The sequence below is a fragment of the Salvelinus namaycush genome, chromosome 6 (genome assembly GCF_016432855.1).
Source record: "Salvelinus namaycush isolate Seneca chromosome 6, SaNama_1.0, whole genome shotgun sequence".
NCBI classification, from domain to species: domain Eukaryota; kingdom Metazoa; phylum Chordata; class Actinopteri; order Salmoniformes; family Salmonidae; genus Salvelinus; species Salvelinus namaycush.
This window is the reverse complement of record NC_052312.1, coordinates 8,024,309-8,046,168: the sequence shown is the minus strand read 5'-3', so window position 1 is coordinate 8,046,168 and position 21,860 is coordinate 8,024,309. Positions and strand designations below refer to the sequence as shown.

Here is a 21,860-nt window from a genome sequence, read left to right as displayed (position 1 = left end):
CAGTGCTATTCGGATTTCCTTGGGACGTCCCTACCCTAAACCCTAACCTTAACTCTTACCCTAACCTTAACCATAAACCTTACCTAACCCTTCCAGGCACCACTACACCACTGGCCAACAGGTACATATTTGTCCTCATTTGATATATGCAGCTCAGTGTACATGAACCATATAAGTAGAATCTATGAACTCCCTGACCCACATCACCAAAAATATTGTTAACATATTAGAATGGGATTAGGTCCAGGGATGACCTGCAGTTTTACAGCCCAGAGCAGATATTTGTACTGGTACTGGTATCAGAGTCTTCACATTTCTAAATATATAGTTAATATTTTGGTTTACTTGGTTATTGTATTGGTTATAGTTAACATAGGGTTATAGGTAATGTATTGGTTGGTACAGTTAACATTTTGGTTATAGTTAATGTATTGGTTATAGTTACCATTTTGGTTATAGTTACCGTGTTGGTGAATGTAGTTAACGTATTGGTTAGTAGAGGTAACGTATTACGTTGTGGGATGTCCTGGGATGATGCTTTGCAGGGAACATTTCAACAAGTTAGTATAGGTATCAGAGTCCTAATGTAGCTTCAAATAAACTAACAAAATCCGTTCCTAAATGTCTACACTAGTGTATTAAATAGTTATAACACTACTACTACTACTGTAATATCCCTGCTTGGGTTTGATGAACTGTTGTCCATTTCCAGAATTTAAACCTCTGTAATTATAGCTATTTGGGACCAGGAAATACAATTCCAAGAATAGTTTATCTGATAAACATAACCTCACCATAATGGACCTTTGGCAAAGGACCAACTAGAAAAAGACTAGTATTCCCATGTGTGCTGAACCCTCTCGTTTCTTCCTTATTTCTGCCTTTAGCTGGCTGGACTTTTCCAACCCGAATCCAGCTGCTTCCCAACTAAAACCCTGCTAAGAAGGAGGATGTGTGTGTGCAGACAGGCGAGGTTAAGCACACATGGAAGCAGCTCATAGGAATGGGCTGGGAACAGAATCTATCATTCAGCGTCTGTCAAGGACTCACACCATAGCCTACATTTCGCGACAGATTTACTCCGTACAGGGGCCAAATCCATGACCTCACAAAAAGAGTCTAGGAACTGACCAATGGCATTGCTCCACCGATATGACTAGATAAAGTAACCCTATAGCATCATATTAGGATTTAGACTCGTAGAAGAAAAAAAACGGAATATTATTGATTCATATTCAATCATAGAATAATGTTATATAAACTGTTACATCATATATTGTATTGGACAGCTATGGGAAGAGATATGGTTGTATTGCTTCTCGTTTTTTTTCTTCTTAGGGCCAGTAAGAAAATCCCCAGCTGCCTGTGACTGTCGGCGTTGCGCCACTGTTTCTAAATACACGCCAGATTAAACAGGATCTGTTATTGGGGACAGTGTACTGTAGCCTATGGTTTGCTGTATGATGGGCCTAAACTCCAGCATATTGGCCTGACATGTTTCCTGACCCCACAAGAATTCCAGGTCTCGCATGTTCCCCAGTTATTTTTGTAGGCTATTGGTATCTGTTGAATATCACTTACCACACCTAAGCAAAAACAAGAAACCTAGTGAGTGTGTTTATTACCATGGGATGACATCATACTTTGAATAATTGACAAACATAATTTTCATATTTAACCAACATAATTTGCATATTCCCCTCCCAACCCTTTACTCTAAAAAGGTACATTGCTTTCCCACCTTCATCTCAAACAATGGTCTAAACCAGGCAATGCTTTCTGTTTTTTCAGACTTAAAAAAAAAAACTAAAAATCAGTAAAATATGATTTAAACAACATACTGGTCAAATGTAAAATTGTAATTGTTTTTAATAAAGTCATAGGCTACTAGGGATAATGCATTTACTCTAATAATTGTTAATTACAAGTGTTAAGATTAGCTATTAAGTTTTGTGTTTGGGGTGTCACTGCTCGTTCCTGTCGCAGCGTGCGTTTGTTTTGCCTCAGTTCTGTGTGTGACATTCTAGACGTGAAGTTGTGAACACGTCAGTAAGACTGTTGAACATTGAGTGAACGTCGACTGTCTTTCTTGCGCAGCAAACGCAAGTGCTGCATCAATAGACTCCTTAGCAGAACGCGAGGAGGACAGAGGGGTACTGTGACGGCGATTTTAGTAATGTCTCTTGAGAAATAACATTATAAGGTCTCTAAACATGACTTCGGTGTGGAAGAGACTTCAGCGTGTCGGCAAGAAAGCATCGAAGTTCCAGTTTGCGGTGACTTTTCAAGAACTGACAGTAGAATGCACGAAGAAATGGTAAGTAAACATGCTTTTTTTTAGCCTTGATAAAATTGTCATGTCTGAACCGATAAAACGCAACCTCGTGGGACCTTTGTCACTGACTCTGTCCCCAGCTCGAGCTGTGATGTTTTAAGGTCATACTTTTAGATTCACATTTGGTTGGTGCAATGCTATGTTGTCAGTTATAGGCTAAATGATGGTTTAATGTTGTCAGTTGCGTACTGCTATCACATTGTCTTTTTTTGTTGATTGTACAAGTTTATACCATCAGTGCATCGTGCATTATACTGTACCGTACAGCTTTGGGTGAGCGTACGCCTTTGACAGCCAATACACTTCCGCATTTGCCCTTTTCCTTTTCTAATCATCGTCATGCGACAAGCATCCTAATTGACATTCAGTTATTCAGAGGGGAAGCATTAAAACTGGTTGTTTGGAGGGTAAGCAATAGATGTGTCCAAATATAAAAATGTGTAAGCCTAAACTATGAAGTGTCACAGGTCTATAACAGGTGAATGAACTACAGGTGATGCTGTACGATGATGATGTCATTTATTCATGGTTCATCATCGTTGTCATCATCATCATCACCTGTAGTGCATATAATTTCCCCTTGTTCCAAGCAGACGTTATTATTTTTCGACCATACAGTGCATTCAGAAAGTATTCAGACCCCTTGACATTTTCCAAATGTTGTTACGTTAAAGCCTTTTTCTAAAATGGATTAAATAGTTTTTTCCCCCTCATTAATCTATACACAATACCCCATAATGACAAAGTAAAAACTGTTTTTTAGAAATGTTTGCAAATGTATTACAAATGTAAAACTGAAATATCACATTTACATAAGTATTCAGACCCTTTACTCAGTACTTTGTTGAAGCACCTTTGGCAGCGATTACAGCCTCGAGTCTTCTTGGGTATGACGCTACAAGCTTGGCACACCTGTAGTTGGGGAGTTTCTCCCATTCTTCGCTGCAGATTCTCACACCTCTGTCAGGTTGGATGGGGAGCGTTCAAGTCCGGGCTCTGGCTGGGCCACTCAGGGACATTCAGAAACTTGTCCCGAAGCTACTCCTGCGTTGTCTTGGCTGTGTGCTTAGTGTCGTTGTCCTGTTGGAAAGTGAACCTTCGACCCAGTCTGAGGTCCTGAGTGCTATGAAGCAGGTTTTCATCAAGGATCTCTCTGTACTTTGCTCCGTTCATCTTTCCCTCGATCCTGACTAGTCTCCCAGTCCCTGCCGCTGAAAAACATCCGCACAGTATGATGCGGCCACCACCATGCTTCACCGTAGGGATGGTGCCAGGTTTTCTCCAATGTCTAGTGTGATTTACTTTTGGTTGAGTTGTCAACTAACGTGAATTCAATGTGAAATCAACCAAGAATGTTCACCTTATCATAGGATTTAGCTTAAAAGTTAGGTGAAAAAAATAAGAAATTCCCTTACCTTGATGACTTTTTGCAAATCCAATCAGTTATCCATGTTGATTCAATGTCATCACGTAACATTTTTGTTGTGGAAATGATGCGGAAACAACGTTGATTCAACCAGTTCTTGCCCAGTGGGATGTTATTTCAGCATTCCAAGCTGATATTGTATCTCTTAGTCTAACCTAACCTAATATAATCATGTAATCAATAGCTCATGTGGAATAAAGACCGTCAGGCCGGGTGAGGCAGAGTGCTATGCAGACCCTCTGACAACCCGATGCACTGCTGCATATGACTGCTGAGCAGCCAGGTGCTGAACACACACACGGCTGGGTTTTAACTTAAGTCAGTTCTTATGTATGCATGGAATGCGCGTACAGCCAGTGGTGCTGTGGCTGTGGTTCCTGTCTGGGCCCTGGGTCTGTATTAATTCCATTAGCATTACTCACACTGTACCTGGAATGTGCTTCCTCCAACCGCCCAGCCCTAGCAGACTACCTCCCTATCTCTCTACCCTCATTGTTGTAGTATACACCAACTTGACTAGTATCAGCATGTTCTTGGTATTGCTGTCTACCGAACCATTCTCCTATACCTAGTGTATGCATATTCAGCTTGATGATAACATCATTCAGTACAGTCTAATTTTAATGTTATAAGAGTCAAGCTTGACCAGTTTGAAAACGAGTCATCAATTGCATGGCTTTTATGACTGTTTGATGTATGAGATTAATACAAGTGGTGTTTTGTCGGCTGGTGATGGAGTCAGTATGTTTTGGTGATCTGACTCTTGGCAGCAAACTATGGTTCTGTATGGGCCTCTGCTTGTTCACTGTTTAGCAGTAATATCATGTGAAATCACAGACCACACAACATCACATCAGTCACTCAACAAGCCCCAGCAGGACAGCATTAAAAGGCCAATATCGGCAGTTAATATGGATGAAATTATATATTGGTCCGACTCTACAGAGAATAGCAGTAATGTTACCAGACGTGGTGTACGTTTCCATGTTTCCAGTTCGCAAGAAGAATGTGAAAAATGTGGATCAACTAGACAGGTCGTCCTGCTTAACTGATTAGTAAAATGACTGTTCAGTTTGCAACAATAGAGGTGTATTCAGACCCCTTGACTTTTTCCATAATTTTGTTACCTTACAGCCTTATTCTAAAATATATCTATTTTTAATAATCCTCATCAATCTACACACAATACCTCATAATGACAAAGCGAAAACAGGTATTTAGACATTTGTGCAAATTTATACAAATAAAATAACAGAAATAACTTATTTACATAAGTATTCAGACCCTTACAACCAACTAATTGCAGCATTACCGCAAAGCGGAAGGGGGGGAAAGTAAGGATCTTGTAAGTCGGCCTTGCATTAAAGACCAAAGTTGTGTAAAGAAAATTGTGATTAAAAAAATATATATACCATTTTCATTTAAGGACCAAAAAATTGACAGCTGTCATATAGATTGCAAAATAGTTGGGATTTTTTTTCCGATGTACCGATTCCATGGCACATGGTTTATGAACTGATATGCAAAACGAGGCCGGATTCAAAACTTTGAATTTTTCAATTTAAATTATTATACAAAATTCTTGCAACCAATAGAATGTTATATATTTGGGGGATCCAATCTTCCCAGCTCTGCAGATTTTGCTGCAAGAGACAGAGTCATTAGATCATTTAGTTTGGTATTGTCCATATGTAGCTCTTTTTTTGGTCACAGGTCCAGGAATGGCTGAAGAATTGCAACATTTACCTGGAGCTAACGCTGAAGATAGCAATACTGGGTGATTCGAAAAGTCATAGTCAATCGGTCAATAATATAATAACACTTTTAGTAAAAAATTGTATCTTTAATTTACAATCTGTGGAAACTATGAGAATAGAAAGGTTCAGTACTTTTGTGAAGCATCACAGCACAGTTGAAAAATATATGGCAAATAGAAATCCAATATGTATGATGTTAAGAGATAGATGGGAGGGATTTGAAAGGAGCTGAAGGGTGGGACTAATAACAACAAGATAACAAATGTAAAACATACGGGGTCTGTAAAATGTATATAGGTTCAGAACTTTTGTGAAACAGCACAGTTAAAAATATATGGCAAATAGAAATCAAACTGGATGGAAAATCAGAAATAGTTGGGGAGAGGTTGAGGGTAGTGGAATGCAGGACTAAAAACAAACAAAATATAACTATTGTAAAATAAATTGTGTCCGTAAAAGGTATATAGTGTGTATAAGCTAGAAGCAAAAGCCCAAGTGTTGTTGTTCATTAGTTTACACCATATAGGGGAGGGTGGTAGGGTTAGCGGAAAATAATAAAGGACATATATTTTAATAAGATATGTGTATGTGTGTGTATATGTACACTTGTCACACCCTGACCATAGAGAGCTTTTTATTCTCTATGTTGGTTAGGTCCGGGTGTGACTAGAGGTGGGTCATCTAGGGGATTATGTTTCTATGTTGGCCAGGTATGGTTCCCAATCAGAGGCAGCTGTTTGTCGTTGTCTCTAATTGGGGATCATATTTAGGCAGCCATTTCCCCTGTGTGCTTTGTGGGATCTTGACTATGGATAGTTGCATGTTAACACTATTGTTAGCTTCACGTTTAATTTTGAGATTTATTGTTTTTGGTTTTGCTGTGAGTTTCACCTAGAAATAAAAAGATGTGGAACCCAGATCACGCTGCGCTTTGGTCCAGTTATTATGACGATCATGACAACACTAGCGTTCAAAAGTTTGGGGTCACTTAGAAATTTCCTTGTTTTTGAAAGAAAAGCACATTTTTTGTCCATTAAAATAACATCAAATGGATCAGAAATATAGTGTAAACATTGTTAATGTTGGAAATGACTATTGTAACTGGAAATGGCTGATTTTTAATGGAATATCTACATAGGCGTACAGAGGCCCATTATCAGCAACAATCACTTCTGTGTTCCAATGGCAAGTTGTGTTAGCTAATCCAAGTTTATCATTTTAAATGGCTAATTGATCATTAGAAAACCCTTTTGCAATTATGTTAGCACAGCTGACAACTGTTGTCCTGATTTAAAGAAGCAATAGAACTGGCCTTCTTTAGACTAGTTGAGTATCTGGAGCATCAGCATTTGTGGGTTCGATTACAGTCTCAAAATGGCCAGAAACAAAGAACTTTCTTCTGAAACTCCTCAGTCTATTCTTGTTCTGAGAAATGAAGGCTATTCCATGCGAGAAATTGCTAAGAAAATTAAGATCTCGTACAACGCTGTATACTACTCCCTTCACAGAACAGCGCAACCTGGCCTAACTAGAATAGAAAAAGGAGTGGGAGACCCCGGTGCACAACTGAGCAAGAGGACAAGTACATTAGAGTGTCTAGTTTGAGAAACAGATGCCTCACAAGTCCTCAACTGGCTTAAATAGTATCCGCAAAACACCAGTCTCAACGTCAACAGTGAAGAGGCGACTCCGGGATGCTGGCCTTCTAGGCAGAGTTGCAAAGACAAAGCCATATCTCAGACTGGCCAATAAAAATAAAAGATTAAGATGGGCAAATGAACACAGACAGTGGACAGAGGAAGATTGGAAAAAGTGTTATGGACAGACACATCTAAGTTTGAGGTGTTCGGATCACAAAGAACATTCGTGAGATGCAGAAAAAATGAAAAGATGCTGGAGGAGTGCTTGACGCCATCTGTCAAGCATGGTGGAGGTAATGTGATGGTCTGAGGGTGCTTTGGTGGTGGAAAAGTGGGAGATTTCTACAGGGTAAAAGGGATCTTGAAGAAGAAAGGCTATCACTCCATTTTGCAACGCCATGCCATACCCTGTAGACGGCACTTAATTGGAGCCAATTTCCTCCTACAACAGGACAATGACACAGCTCCAAACTATGCAAGAACTATTTAGGGATGAAGCAGTCAGCTGGTATAATGTCTATAATGGAGTGGCCAGCACAGTCACCGGATCTAAACCCTATTGAGCTATTGTGGGAGCAGCTTGACCGTCAAGCCAATCCAACTTGTGGGAGGTGCTTCAGGAAGCATGGGGTGAAATCTCTTCAGATTACCTGAAGAAATTGACAACTAGAATGACAAAGGTCTGCAAGGCTGTAGTTGCTGCAAATGGAGGATTCTTTGACGAAAGCAAAGTTTGAAGGACACAATTGTTATTTCAATGAAAAATCATTATTTATAACCTTGTCAATGTTTTGACTATATTTCCTATTAATTTTGCAACTAACAAGGACATTTCTAAGTGACCCCAAACTTTTAAACATAGTGTATGTGGGTATGTACAGTTGAAGTCTGAAGTTTAAATACACCTTAGCCAAATACATTTAAACACAATTTTCACAATTCCTGACATTTGATCCTAGAAAAAATTCCCTGTCTTAGGTCAGTTAGGATCACCACTTTATTTTAAGAATGTGAAATGTCAGAATAATAGTAGAGAGAATGATTTATTTCACTTTTTATTTCTTTCATCACATTCTCAGTGGGTCAGAAGTTTACATACACTAAATTAGTATTTGGTAGCATTGCCTTCAAATTGTTTAACTTGGGTCAAACGTTTCGGTTGTCCTTCCACAAGCTTCCCACAATAAGTTGGGTGAATTTGTCCCATTCCTCCTGACAGAGCTGGTGTAACTGAGTCAGGTTTGTAGGCCTCCTTGCTCGCACAAGTTTTTTCACTTCTGCCCACAAATCTTTTATAGGATTGAGTTCAGAGCTTTGGGATGGCCACTCCAATACCTTGACTTTGTTGTCCTTAAGCCATTTTGCTGCAACTTTGGAAGTTTGCTTGGAGTCATTGTCCATTTGGAAGACCCATTTGCAACCAAGCTTCAACTTCCTGACTGATGTCTTGAGATGTTGCTTCAATATATCCACATAATTTTCCTGCCTCATGATGCCATCTATTTTGTGAAGTGCACCAGTCCCTCCTGCAGCAAAGCATCCCCACAACATGATGCTGCCACCCCCGTGCTTCACGGTTGGGATGGTGTTCTTTGGCTTGCAAGCCTCCCCCTTTTTCCTCCAAACATAACGATGGTCACTATGGCCAAACAGTTCTATTTTTGTTTCATCAAAAAGTACGATATTTGTCCCCATGTGCAGTTGCAAACCGTTGTCTGGCATTTTTATGGCGGTTTAGGAGCAGTGGCTTCTTCCTTGCTGAGCGGCCTTTCAGGTTATGTCGATATAGGACTCGTTTTACTGTGGATATAGATACTTTTGTACCTGTTTCCTCCAGCATCTTCACAGGGTCCTTTGTTGTTGTTCTGGGACTGATTTGCACTTTTCGCACCAAAGTACGTTCATCTCTAGGAGACAGAGTGCGTCTCCTTCCTGAGCGTTATGATGGCTGCGTGGTCCCATGGTGTTTATACTTGCGTACTATTCTTTTTCTGAGGTCTTGGCTGATTTCTTTTGATTTTCCCATGATGTCAAGCAAAGAGGCACTGAGATTGAAGATACGGTAGGCCTTGAAATACATCCACAGATACACCTCCAATTGACTCAAATGATGTCAATTACCTTATAAGAAGCATCTAAAGCCATGACATCATTTTCTGGAATTTTCCAAGCTTTTTAAAGGCACAGTCAACATAGTGTATGTAAACTTCTGACCCCTTGGAATTGTGATACAGTGAATTATAAGTGAAATAATCTGTATGTAAACAATTGTTGGAAAAATTACTTGTGTCATGCACAAAGTAGATGTCCTAACCTACTTGACAAAACTACAGTTTGTTAACAAGACATTTGTGGAGTGGTTGAAAAACAAGTTTTAATGACTCCAACCGAAGTGTATGTAAACTTCCGACTTCAACTGTATATATACAGTTGCGTAGCAGTAAGACGTGTTTGTTTTGTCCCGTATTCAATATATATATATATTTTTTTCTCTCAATATATTTCAATTTGTTTTTTCCATTTTCGTATTAAATAAACCTTCCTGCAACCCGCCTCACCCAATGTGGTACGGATCTGCTATTTTTTAGACCTTATAACCTCTATCAGAAGCTAGCCATCAGGAGCTAGCCAGCTAATTAGCTACTAGCTATTTAGTCATTATTAGTCACTGCTGGCGGTCTTTACCTTTAGCTCAGACACCAGACGCTTTAGCCCGGATAATACCTGCCAGTCTGCACAGCGCGATATCAGCCATGAGCATATCGGACTGCTTTTCTCCACTACATCACCGGATTCCTACCAAGCTCTGGACCATTACACTGGATCATCGCAGCTAGCTAGCTGCTACCAAGTGGCTATTGTGGCTAGCTAATGCCCTTGTCCAGAAGCAAGCACCAGTTAGCCTCAAGCTAGCCCATCTCCCGGCTAGCCAACGAAGTACACCAACTACAGTACCTCTCTTGCCAATTGGCCTGGACCCTTTGTTGACACGGAGCCCCGCCGATCCATCATTACTGGCCTGCTGACATAATTCGGCCGATGTGCTCTCAACCGGCCTCTGCGTTGTGGATGTCGGTGAAGACCCATCTGCTAGCCCCGGCCCGCTAGCTTTCTGAACGCCGTGTCTCCCGCTCGCCTAGCATACTACCGAACGGCTCCCTGTGTCATCTATTGCTGCTTATTGAACCCTATGATCACTCGGCCACACAGCTGATGCCTGCTGGACTGTTCATTAACACGGTACTTCATTTTATTTATCTGTCGGCCCCAGCCTCAAACTCAGGCCATGTGTGTAGATAACTGACCCTTAGCTGTTTACCCATTGTTGTCTTAGCTCTCCCAATCAACACGTGATTGCTTTATGCCTCTCTCTAATGTCAATATGCATTGTATACTGTTGTTGAGGGTAGCTCTCATTATTTTATTTTACTGTGGAGCCCCTAGTTCCGCTCAACATGCCTTAGATAGCTCCTTTTTCCCACCCCCCACACATGCAGAGACCGCACCTAGCTTAACTGGTGCCTCCAGAGATGCAACCTCTCTCATCGTCACTCAATGCCTAGGTTTACCTCCACTCTACTCGCACCCTACCATACCCTTGACTGTACATTATGCCCTGAATCTATCCTACCACGCCCAGAAATCTGCTCCTTTTATTCTCTGTTCTTAACGCACTAGACGACCAGTTCTTATAGGCCTGGGTTAGCCTTATAGCCGTACCCTCATCCTACTCCTCCTCTGTTCCTCTGGTGATGTAGAGGTTAACCCAGGCCCTGTGTGTCCCCAGGCGCTCTCATTTGTTGACTTCTGTAATCGTAAAAGCCTTGGGTTCATGCATGTTAACATCAGAAGCCTCCTCCCTAAGTTTGCTTTATTCACTGCTTTAGCACACTCCGCCAACCCTGATGTCCTAGCCGTGTCTGAATCCTGGCTTAGGAAGGCCACAAAAATGTCTCATATTTTCATCCCCAACTACAACATTTTCCATCAAGATAGAACTGCTAAAAGCGGCGGAGTTGCAATTTACTGCAAAGATAGCCTGCAGAGTCTATGCCAGGTCTATGCCCAAACAGTTCTAGCTTCTAATTTAAAAAATGTATCTCTCCAGAAATAAGTCTCTCACTGTTGCCGCTTGTTATAGACCTCCCTCAGCTCCCAGCTGTGCCCTGGACACCATATGTGAATTGATTGCCCTCCATCTATCTTCAGAGTTCGTACTGTTAGGTGACCTAAACTGGGATATGCTTAACACCCCGGTCGTCCTACAATCTAAGCTAGATGCCCTCAATCTCACACAAATTATCAAGGAACCTACCAGGTACAACCCTAAATCCGTAAACATGGGCACCCTTATAGATATCATCCTGACCAACTTGCCCTCTAAATACACATCTGCTGCCTTCAACCAAGATCTCAGTGATCATTGCCTGCATCCGTCATGGGTCCGCGGTCAAACGACCACCCCTCATCACTGTCAAATGCTCCCTAAAACACTTCTGCGAGCAGGCCATTCTAATCGACCTGGCCCGGGTATCCTGGAAGGATATTGACCTCATCCCGTCAGTAGAGGATGCCTGGTTGTTCTGTAAAAGTGCTTTCCTCTCCATTTTAAATAAGCATGCCCCTTTCAAAGAATGTAGAACTAAGACAGATATAGCTTTTGGTTCACTCCAGACTTGACTGCCCTTGACCAGCACAAAAACATCCTGTGGCGTACTGCACTAGCATCGAATAGTCTGTCAGTCCCTGCCACTGAAAAACATCCCCACAGCATGATGCTGTCACCACCATGCTTCACCGTAGGGATGGTGCCAGGTTTCTTCCAGAGTTCCTCTGTGGAAATGGAAGAACCTTCGGAAGGCCAGATGGAAGCCACTCTTCAGTAAAAGGCACATGACAGTTCGATTCTCTGGTCTGATGAAACCAAGATTGAACACTTTGGCCTGAATGCCAAGTGTCACGTTTGGAGGAAACCTGGCACCATCCCTACGGTGAAGCATGGTGGTGGCAGCATCATGCTGTGGGGATGTTTTTCAGTGGCAGGGACTGGCAGACTAGTCAGGATTGAGGCAAAGATAAATGGAGCAAAGCACAGAGAGATCCTTGATGAAAACCTGCTCCAGAGCGCTCAGGACCTCAGACTGGGGCAAAGGTTCACCTTCCAACAGGAAAACGACCTTGAGCACACATCCAAGATAACACAGGAGTGGCTTCGGGACAAATCTCTGAAAGTCCTTGAGTGGCCCAGCCAGAGCTCAGACTTGAACCCGATCAAACATCTCAGGAGAGACCTGAAAATAGCTGTGCTGTGACGTTCCCCATCCAACCTGACAGAGCTTTAGAGGATATGCAGAGAAGAATGGGAGAACCTCCCCAATTACAGGTGTGCCAAGCTTGTAGCGTCAAGAAGAGTCGAAGCTGTAATCCCTGACAAAGGTGCTTTAACAAAGTACTGGGTAAAGTGTCTGAATACTTATGTAAATGTGATATTTCAGTTTTTTATATTTAATACATTTGCATAAATTTCAAAAAACCCTTTTTTACTTTGTCATTATGGGGTATTGTGTGTAGATTGATGAGGAAGAAAGCCATTGAATCAATTTTAGAACAAGGGGTCTGAATACTTTCCGAGTACACCGTATGTCCTGGTTCGTTCTGCATGTTCTCTCCAAATACAGAGCACTAGTCTGTCAAGTGTTTTTCCTCAAGAATGCATGCTGGGAGTGGGAACAAAAACATACATTCATGTGACAGGATGTAATATGAAAATGTTAAGGTACAGATGATCTCTTATAACACCGTGACCTATAAGATGATGTGGTCCCATTCACACAACTATGGTTATTTCCCTTAGGCTACTTGGTATAACTACCTCTGTAAACACTTGTTTTAGTGGCATCAGCATGTTGAGTGACCCAATTAGGTGACAGGTCAGTCAGTGACAGGCTCGGGTTACTTACCGACCATTACGTCTCATGTATTTCCCAATTAGGTACCTTCATTGTGCAACACATCAGTGCTTAAGTTGGGCAGGTCCTAAAATGTTCTACTGCTTGACCTCTTATATAATATTGTCTCTAGAAAAGTACAGAAACCGTACAATACATCCCCAAAGGTAGACTGTGGTTTGTAACAACTCTAGAGCGCGTGGCTGGCAGGTGTATGTGGTAGGCTGATATTTGTCTGGCAGGTGTATGTGGCAGGCTGATATTTAGCTGGTGTTGTGTGGGGCAGGCTGATATTTAGCTGGTGTTGTGTGGGGCAGGCTGATATTTAGCTGGTGTTGTGTGGGGCAGGCTGACATTTGTCTGGCAGGTGTATGTGGCAGGCTGATATTTAGCTGGTGTTGTGTGGGGCAGGCTGATATTTAGCTGGTGTTGTGTGGGGCAGGCTGATATTGGGCTGGCGTTGTGTGGGGCAGGCTGATATTGGGCTGGCGTTGTGTGGGGCAGGCTGATATTGGGCTGGCGTTGTGTGGGGCAGGCTGATATTGGGCTGGCAGGTGTATGTGGCAGGCTGATATTTAGCTGGCGTTGTGTGGGGCAGGCTGATATTGGGCTGGCGTTGTGTGGGGCAGGCTGATATTGGGCTGGCGTTGTGTGGGGCAGGCTGATATTTGGCTGGCAGGTGTATGTGGCAGGCTGATATTTAGCTGGTGTTGTGTGGGGCAGGCTGATATTTAGCTGGTGTTGTGTGGGGCAGGCTGATATTGGGCTGGCAGGTGTATGTGGCAGGCTGATATTTAGCTGGCGTTGTGTGGGGCAGGCTGATATTTGGCTGGCAGGTGTTTGGGGCAGGCTGATATTTGGCTGGCAGGTGTGTGAGGCAGGCTGATATTTGGCTGGCAGGTGTATGTGGCAGGCTGATATTTAGCTGGCGTTGTGTGGGGCAGGCTGATATTTGGCTGGCAGGTGTTTGGGGCAGGCTGATATTTGGCTGGCAGGTGTATGGGGCAGGCTGATATTTGGCTGGCAGGTGGGTGGGGCAGGCAGATATTTGGCTGGCAGGTGTATGGGGCAGGCAGATATTTGCCTGGCAGGTGTATGGGGCAGGCAGATATTTGCCTGGCAGGTGTATGGGGCAGGCAGATATTCGCCTGGCAGGTGGGTGAGTTAGCAGTTAACCTAATGGTTAAGCCCCACCATTCCACAGGTCTATTTCTGTGGCCCCCCACCACCTCACCTTTCCCCCCACCACCTCACCTTTCCCCCCACCACCTCACCTTTCCCCCAGCCTCCTCCACTTTGCCCCCACCACCTCACCTTTCCCCCAGCCTCCTCCACTTTGCCCCCACCACCTCACCTTTCTCCCAGCCTCCTCCACTTTGCCCCCACCACCTCACCTTTCCCCCAGCCTCCTCCACTTTGCCCCCACCACCTCACCTTTCCCCCAGCCTCCTCCACTTTGCCCCCACCACCTCACCTTTCCCCCAGCCTCCTCCACTTTGCCCCCACCACCTCACCTTTCCCCCAGCCTCCTCCACTTTGCCCCCACCACCTCACCTTTCCCCCAGCCTCCTCCACTTTGCCCTTACTCTCCGATCCTCCCAGCTTCTGTAACTGGCCTGCAACATGAGAGAGGCCCATCCCGTCCAGTCATACTGTTTACTCTCCCCTTACTCTCTACCTTCCTACTTCTCTCATCCTCAGCCAGCAAACAAATAGTGAGTTACTCACAGGCAGTTCAACTTTTAAGAACCTATGTTCATTCTAGCATACTAAGAAGACTTAAGAGTGCATTCCGTTACATTTCCACATGCAAATAGCCTGTTGCTTGTTTTCTGTCGGAGTCGTCCGGACTGACTATCTTGCTGACTCTCACTATTGGTTCTTGTTATTGGGAGATGAAAGCAGGTCAACAACATGGCACTAGGTTATTTCACATCCACACAACGAATCTCTTCTAGGATTACATAATAGCTGATCTAGTCTAGAATAGGTCTGTTGGTAGACAACCATCTTTGTGTGACGTACAGGTAGGAGGAGGTAGCTGGCCGCAGCTGCTGGAGACAAGGTGAAGTATTGTGGCCTGACGGTTGCTAGGGACCACACCCTCCAGTAATAGGGCCCTGAGGACAGTAATCACACAAGTGAGAAAAAAAACATGTCCAAGCTGGGTTTTGTTCAGTAGGGAGCAAGGAGGTGTGAAACATGGAGTGAAACATGGAGGTTCTTCCTACCCCAAACATGTCCAATGAGGATGTTTTAGAAAGTTTTTGCTACAGTGGGACCTGCTGAACACTAAAATCATCATGTGTCTCATAGCAGAGGCAACCAGAGGAGGCATCCTCTCTGACACTCAGGCTGTAGTTAGTTTGTTGATGTTGATCCCATTGTGGAGTTCATTCTATACCTCAGTCTGTTAGTTAGAGCTTTGATTATTTCAATCAGATGTGTAGTGCCAGGGCAAAAACCAAAACGTGCACTCGGGGGCAGGACCAAGTTTGGGAAACTCTTGAGTTACAGCCCTGAACAGAGTCACAAGATGGCTGACGCTTCCCCTCCTTCTCTTGTGTTTACGCAGCAGACAGATGTGTGTGTGTGTGTGTGTGTGTGTGTGTGTGTGTGTGTGTGTGTGTGTGTGTGTGTGTGTGTGTGTGTGTGTGTGTGTGTGTGTGTGTGTGTGTGTGTGTGTGTGTGTGTGTGTTTGTATTTGAGAGAAGGCCAACGGGTCATTTCTTAAGCTTTTATCTTAGTGTCCCTTAATTCCAAACACTTTATGGGGGGGGATTCATAAACCCTTTACTTAGTCCACATTTTGTTGTGTTACAGCCTGAATTCAAAATGGGTAATAAATCTACACACAATACCCGACAATGACAAAGTGAAAACATGTTTTTAAAAATGTTTGCAAATGTATTGAAAATTAAATACAGAAATATCTAATTTACATTAGTATTCACACCCCTGAGTCAATATATGTTAGAATCACCTTTGGCAGCGATTACAGCTGTGAGCCATTCTTGGTAAGAGCTTTGAACACCTAGATTTGTACAATTTTTGACAATTATTATTTTCAAGCTCTGTCAAATTGGTGGTTGATCATTGCTAGACAACAATTTTAAAATCTTGCCATAGATTTTCAAGCAGATTTAAGTCAAAACTGTAACTCGGCCACTCACTGTCTTCTTGGTAAGCAACTCCAATGTAGATTTGGCCTTGTGTTTGAAGTATCGTCCTGCTGAAAGGTGAATTAATCTCCCAGTGTCTGGTGGAAGCAGACTGAACCAGGTTTTCCTTTAGGATTATGCCTGTGCTTAGCGCCATTCTGTAAATGTTTTATCCTGAAAAACTCCCCAGTCCTTAACAATTACAAGCATAACCATAAGATGATGCAGCCACCACTATACTTGCAAAATATGGAGAGTGGTACTCAGTAATGTGTTGTATTGAATTTTCCCCAAAGTGAATTGCTTTTCCACATTTTTTGCAGTACTACTTTAGTGCCTTGTTGCAAACAGGATGCATGTTTAGAAATATTTGTATTCCTTCCTTTTTTCACTCTGTCAATTAGGTTAACCCACTGTTCCTAGGCCGTCATTGAAAATAAGGATTTGTTGTTAACTGACTTGCTTGGTAAAATAAATGTATATCTATTATTACCTGAAGTGGGTTAGATAATCAAATACTGCATTTTCAAAGGAAACACTGATCCCTCAGGGCACAGATGTTAGATTAACATTTATTCCACATTGGTTCAACGTCACTGGTTGAAACAACATTGATTCAACCAGTGTGTGTGTGCCCAGTGGGATATCCCAGTTTATGTTAGGGCGATCCCACACCAGCATGGCCAGAATTGTTTTGGGGGGTATCTCAGATTGTTCTGGTAATTCTCACATAAAAACTTAATTGGGAGGAAGGATATTTAACATCGTTTTGACATTTGTATCACAAACCATTTTTGGGAAAATCATGGCCAACTTAGGCTCTTTTTCAGACCTATACAGTCCCTGCTTCCTGTAAGACCCAATGATCGGTGAACCGTACATGATACAGACAACACATTGTCATTATACTCCTAATAGTGGGTTTTAAAATATGAAGTATGTCTATATTGTGAGAAAATAAATATACACATTAATTTATTCAACATTACAAATATTAATATCTCAAAAGTACCCATTTTTATGTTGCTAATTTGAGACATATTGTTTGGAATACTCTTCAAACACATCAAATATACAGAGTGTGCTTTCTGCTACTTTTTGAAGAAGTTCTACATTAGAAATTGATATCACAGCCTCCTGTAGGATTACACATTCAGCAAATCACCAGCAGAGTCCCATTGAATCCATTTTCCCATTCAGCTGTGTTGGTTGTGGTCATAAAATGTAGCAGAGAGCCCACTCTAGACATTTGATGCACTTGTAGAGTATTGTAGGCCAACAGTAAATGTCTAAAAAGGGCCTAAAATGGCCTCATGATTTTCTGAAAGATGCTCATGTAAAAACATACTTCCTCTCAATTAAGTGAGAATTGGCAGAAAAATCGGAGTTACCAAAAATATTTTCGGCCTATGCTGGCATGTCAGCCTTAAGCATTAACAGTGTTAATGTATGCTTATACATTGTTGTTCTTTTACCCCTTTTTTCTCCCCAATTTCGTGGTATCAAATTGGTAGTAGTTACAGTTTTGTTTCATCGCTGCAACTCCCGTACGGACTCGGGAGAGGCCAAGGTCAAGAGCCATGCGTCCTCCGAAACACAACCCAACCAAGCCGCACTGCTTCTTGACACAATGCCCATCCAACCCGGAAGCCAGCCGCACCAATGTGTTGGACCTGGTCAGTGTGCACTGCGCCCAGCTCGCCACAGGAGTCGCTAGTGCGCGATGCGACAAGGATATCCCTGCTGGCCAAACCCTCCCTAACCCGGACGACGCTGGGCCAATTGTGCGCCGCCCCGTGGGCCTCCCGGTCGCGGCCGGCTGCGACAGAGCCTGGGCTCGAACCCAGAATCTCTGGTGGCACAGCTAGCACTGCGATGCAGTGCCTTAGACCACTGCGCCACCCCGGAGGCTTGCTTAAACATTCTTAATGTATGCTTATACAATGCTTATGTGTGCTTATACAGTGTTAATGTGTGCTTATACAGTGTTAATGTGTGCTTATACAGTGTGTATGTGTGCTTATACAGTGTGTATGTGTGCTGATACAGTGTGTATGTGTGCTGATACAGTGTGTATGTGTGCTGATACAGTGTGTATGTGTGCTGATACAGTGTATGTATGCTTATACAGTGTGTATGTGTGCTTATACAGTGTGTATGTGTGTATGTGTGCTTATACAGTGTGTATGTGTGCTTATACAGTGTGTATGTGTGTATGTGTGCTTATACAGTGTGTATGTGTGCTTATACAGTGTGTATGTGTGCTGATACAGTGTGTATGTGTGCTTATACAGTGTGTATGTGTGTATGTGTGCTTATACAGTGTGTATGTGTGCTTATACAGTGTGCATGTGTGCTTATACAGTGTGTATGTGTGTATGTGTGCTGATACAGTGTGTATGTATGCTTATACAGTGTGTATGTATGCTTATACAGTGTGTATGTATGCTTATACAGTGTGTATGTGTGCTTATACAGTGTGTATGTATGCTTATACAGTGTGTATGTGTGCTTATACAGTATGTATGTATGCTGATACAGTATGTATGTATGCTGATACAGTATGTATGTATGCTGATACAGTATGTATGTATGCTGATACAGTATGTATGTATGCTTATACAGTATGTATGTGTGCTTATACAGTATGTATGTGTGCTTATACAGTATGTATGTATGCACAATGCTTATTATGTGTACTTCCTCATTGTTCTGTGTGTTTTTTTACTTACAGGCAGCCAGACAAACTGAGAGTAGTATGGAGCAGGAGAAACCGGAGAAATTGCACCAAGGTAATATGGGGAAGGAACTTCATTCAACAAGTAGACTAGTGACATATGTAGGCCTGTTTGTCTAGCACTTGTCATCACGATAAAGTGTGATAAGGCCCCTACTGTATGTAGCCTACCTGAGGGTGTGTAGCCTATAAGGTGAAAGGTCAGATTATCTGGTGTTTGAGGAAATGGAACCATGTATACGTAGAAGTGTGGTATGTTTTGATTTCAGACATAAATCATTCTGGCTTTTTTCATCACAGTAATTGCTTCATTAATCACATCACATTTAAGGTGCACTATGCAGAAATCACTCCGCCATTTCCTGGTTGCTAAAACTCTAATAGTTTGCCTTATTTCAGTTTATGTGACAAAATAAGCAAGTATAGTGTAGAGAATTATTGTACCATCTAAACCTGCTGTGAAATATCTTTTCCATAACCCAAAATATTCTATTTCCAGCTGTTTGAAGCTGGTGTACAAAAACAAAAGTAAAAGACGCAAAAACCAAACTTAAGAACGGGAAGCATAGAAATATCACACATAGAAGAGATATACAGTTTCTTACACTTGCTTTCAATGAGAATGACAGATCTATAACTCCCATTTCTATGTGAATTTGGTCGGGTCGCCCAAAAAGTGACATAGTGCAGCTTTATGCTTAGTTGCTTATAGTCACAATGTGTTCATTATTTATCACGTTCAACACTCTACAAGCCACACGTGACTTATTCAGTATACACTACAATTCATATGTATGACTGGGTTCCCCCAGTCAGCGTATCATCAGATCCTTTCCCTGACTTGATATTTACCCCATTTCCTCAGCTGCATGGGTGGCAGCCTGGCATCAAGAACCCCTACAGGGGCACGGTGGTGTGGCAGGTGCCCGAAAACCTGGACATCACCGTCACACTCTTCAAGGTATGGAATCTCACCCCTGGAAAGAAGTGTGCAAATGATTGGGAAATTATTTAGATGAATCTGTGTTTGGATGGACAAAACATGTTTCCTTATTCTCAAAATCGCTCTTCTTTTAGGACCCGACTGCAGATGAATTTGAAGACAAGGACTGGACATTCATCATTGAGAATGTGAGTCTTTTTGTCTGATGTGGTGGCATTAATAGATGTTTCTATCAATTAGAATTTTGAGTCAAAACACACATACATACACATTGAGTGTTTAAAGTTTGACAGAGCTGTTGCGAATGACATAGTGCATGCTACAAAAACATTTCCTGGGTTTAAGCCTTTTTAATACAGTTTAGGAAAAACATTTCCTCTTGACTATACCAAAGTATTGGATTTAAACAGCATCAGTAGGAAAGCCTGAGTTAACCCCTGACCTTTGCCCCGCAGGAGACTAACAAGGGCCACAGGAAGGTGCTGGCGTCGGTGGACGTCAACATGAAGAAGTTTGCCAGTGCCACGCCTGCCCAGTACGACCTGACGCTGAAGCTCAAGCCCCTGTCTGTGAAGGTGGTGGAAGCCACACTCAAACTGACCTTGACCTGCGTCTTCCTCAAAGAGGGAAAGGCCACGTGAGTTGCCATTTATCTAATCAATCATGCTTATCACAGGCTTACCGTATTATGTCGAGTCCCTTGGCTACTAAAATGTTTACCGTAATATGTCAAGTAGACAGAGATTGAGATACTAAATGGTTTACCACATTATGTGAAGTAGAAAAAGCCTTGAGTCAACGGTCTCTCAACAAAGCTTACCGTTAAAAAAACAAAGCTTTGTGATGGTGTATAACCTTTTGAGTTGGTCATTACTGACCTGTAACGTTATAGTCAGTTAATGGTGTTTAATGAATAGTCATATACAGTCAATTAGACAATATTACTGTTTCTGGATGAGTTATAATACAAGGCTTCTTCCTTTGTAATCCAACAGAGATGAGGACATGCAGAGTCTGGCCAGTCTGATGAGCCTGAAGCAGAGTGACATCGGCAACCTGGACGACTTCAACGATAGTGACGAGGAGGAGGGCGAGAGGAGGGTCAGCATCGGAGCCGGCATGGGCCCCGCCACTCCTGTCACAGGTAGTGGTCTCTACACATATGACAAGTCATCAGATCTCGCTTTCCAGGATCGAGTCAAGACGGAGAAGAATGTGTATGAGACCGAGACACTCAAAATGCTCTTGTCTTGAGTTCTGCCACACTGATAAATACAGTAGCTTTGTACAGTACTAATCTTGCATGCACACCGGAAAACACAAGCCCACTTATCCACTCCATCTCACAGGTTAACAACACTGCCATAGGAGATGCTTACTTTGCATATGTTTTCCAGCATTCTGAGGTGTGACAGATTTGAAGTGTTTAATGTTTGAAAACATTGCTCAATACACCTGCATGGCATATTGCTCCACTCTCCAGCCTCACACCTAATGCCTCAACTAAGGTTGCCCAGTAGGAACTCACAATTGCCCACATTTTCCCTTTCGAATGTATGAATGCCAAGCAAATCTCTTTCCACGCCAAATCTCTTTCCACGCCAAATCTCTTTCCACGCCAAGCTTCCCTTTCCGTAATAAATCAATATCCTTTCCTTCCTTTTCTTTTCTTTAATATTTTCCTCTTCCTTCCTTCCCTTCCTTCAACTCTGAAAGCACCCACGAGAAGAATATGTGATCAGGCATGGAGGCCTGTGATTGACCCAGAGCCCCCAGGTAGCTTCCTGTTTCCGCCCCTGCTCCCGCCTCCTATGAATCCTGATTGGATCTTTTCCCTGGCTCTGGTCCTATCCCCTCTCCTCCTATATAACATACCATCCCTCATTTCAAATGTTAATATTTCTGTGTTATAA

The 21,860-nt window shown here is 42.5% G+C and overlaps 1 protein-coding gene across 1 annotated transcript in view; it reads left to right on the top strand.

Annotated features, from left to right (window-relative positions):
* Positions 1 to 2,213: 2,213 nt before the first annotated feature.
* Positions 2,214 to 21,860, top strand: part of ehbp1l1a (EH domain binding protein 1-like 1a) — a 45,847-nt gene continuing 26,200 nt past the window's right edge. The window contains exons 1-6 of the mRNA XM_038995740.1: positions 2,214 to 2,317; positions 19,002 to 19,059; positions 19,870 to 19,965; positions 20,082 to 20,135; positions 20,403 to 20,584; positions 20,943 to 21,091. Of these exons, the coding sequence (XP_038851668.1) occupies positions 2,214 to 2,317; positions 19,002 to 19,059; positions 19,870 to 19,965; positions 20,082 to 20,135; positions 20,403 to 20,584; positions 20,943 to 21,091 (643 nt within the window). The remainder of the gene's footprint in view (positions 2,318 to 19,001; positions 19,060 to 19,869; positions 19,966 to 20,081; positions 20,136 to 20,402; positions 20,585 to 20,942; positions 21,092 to 21,860) is intronic.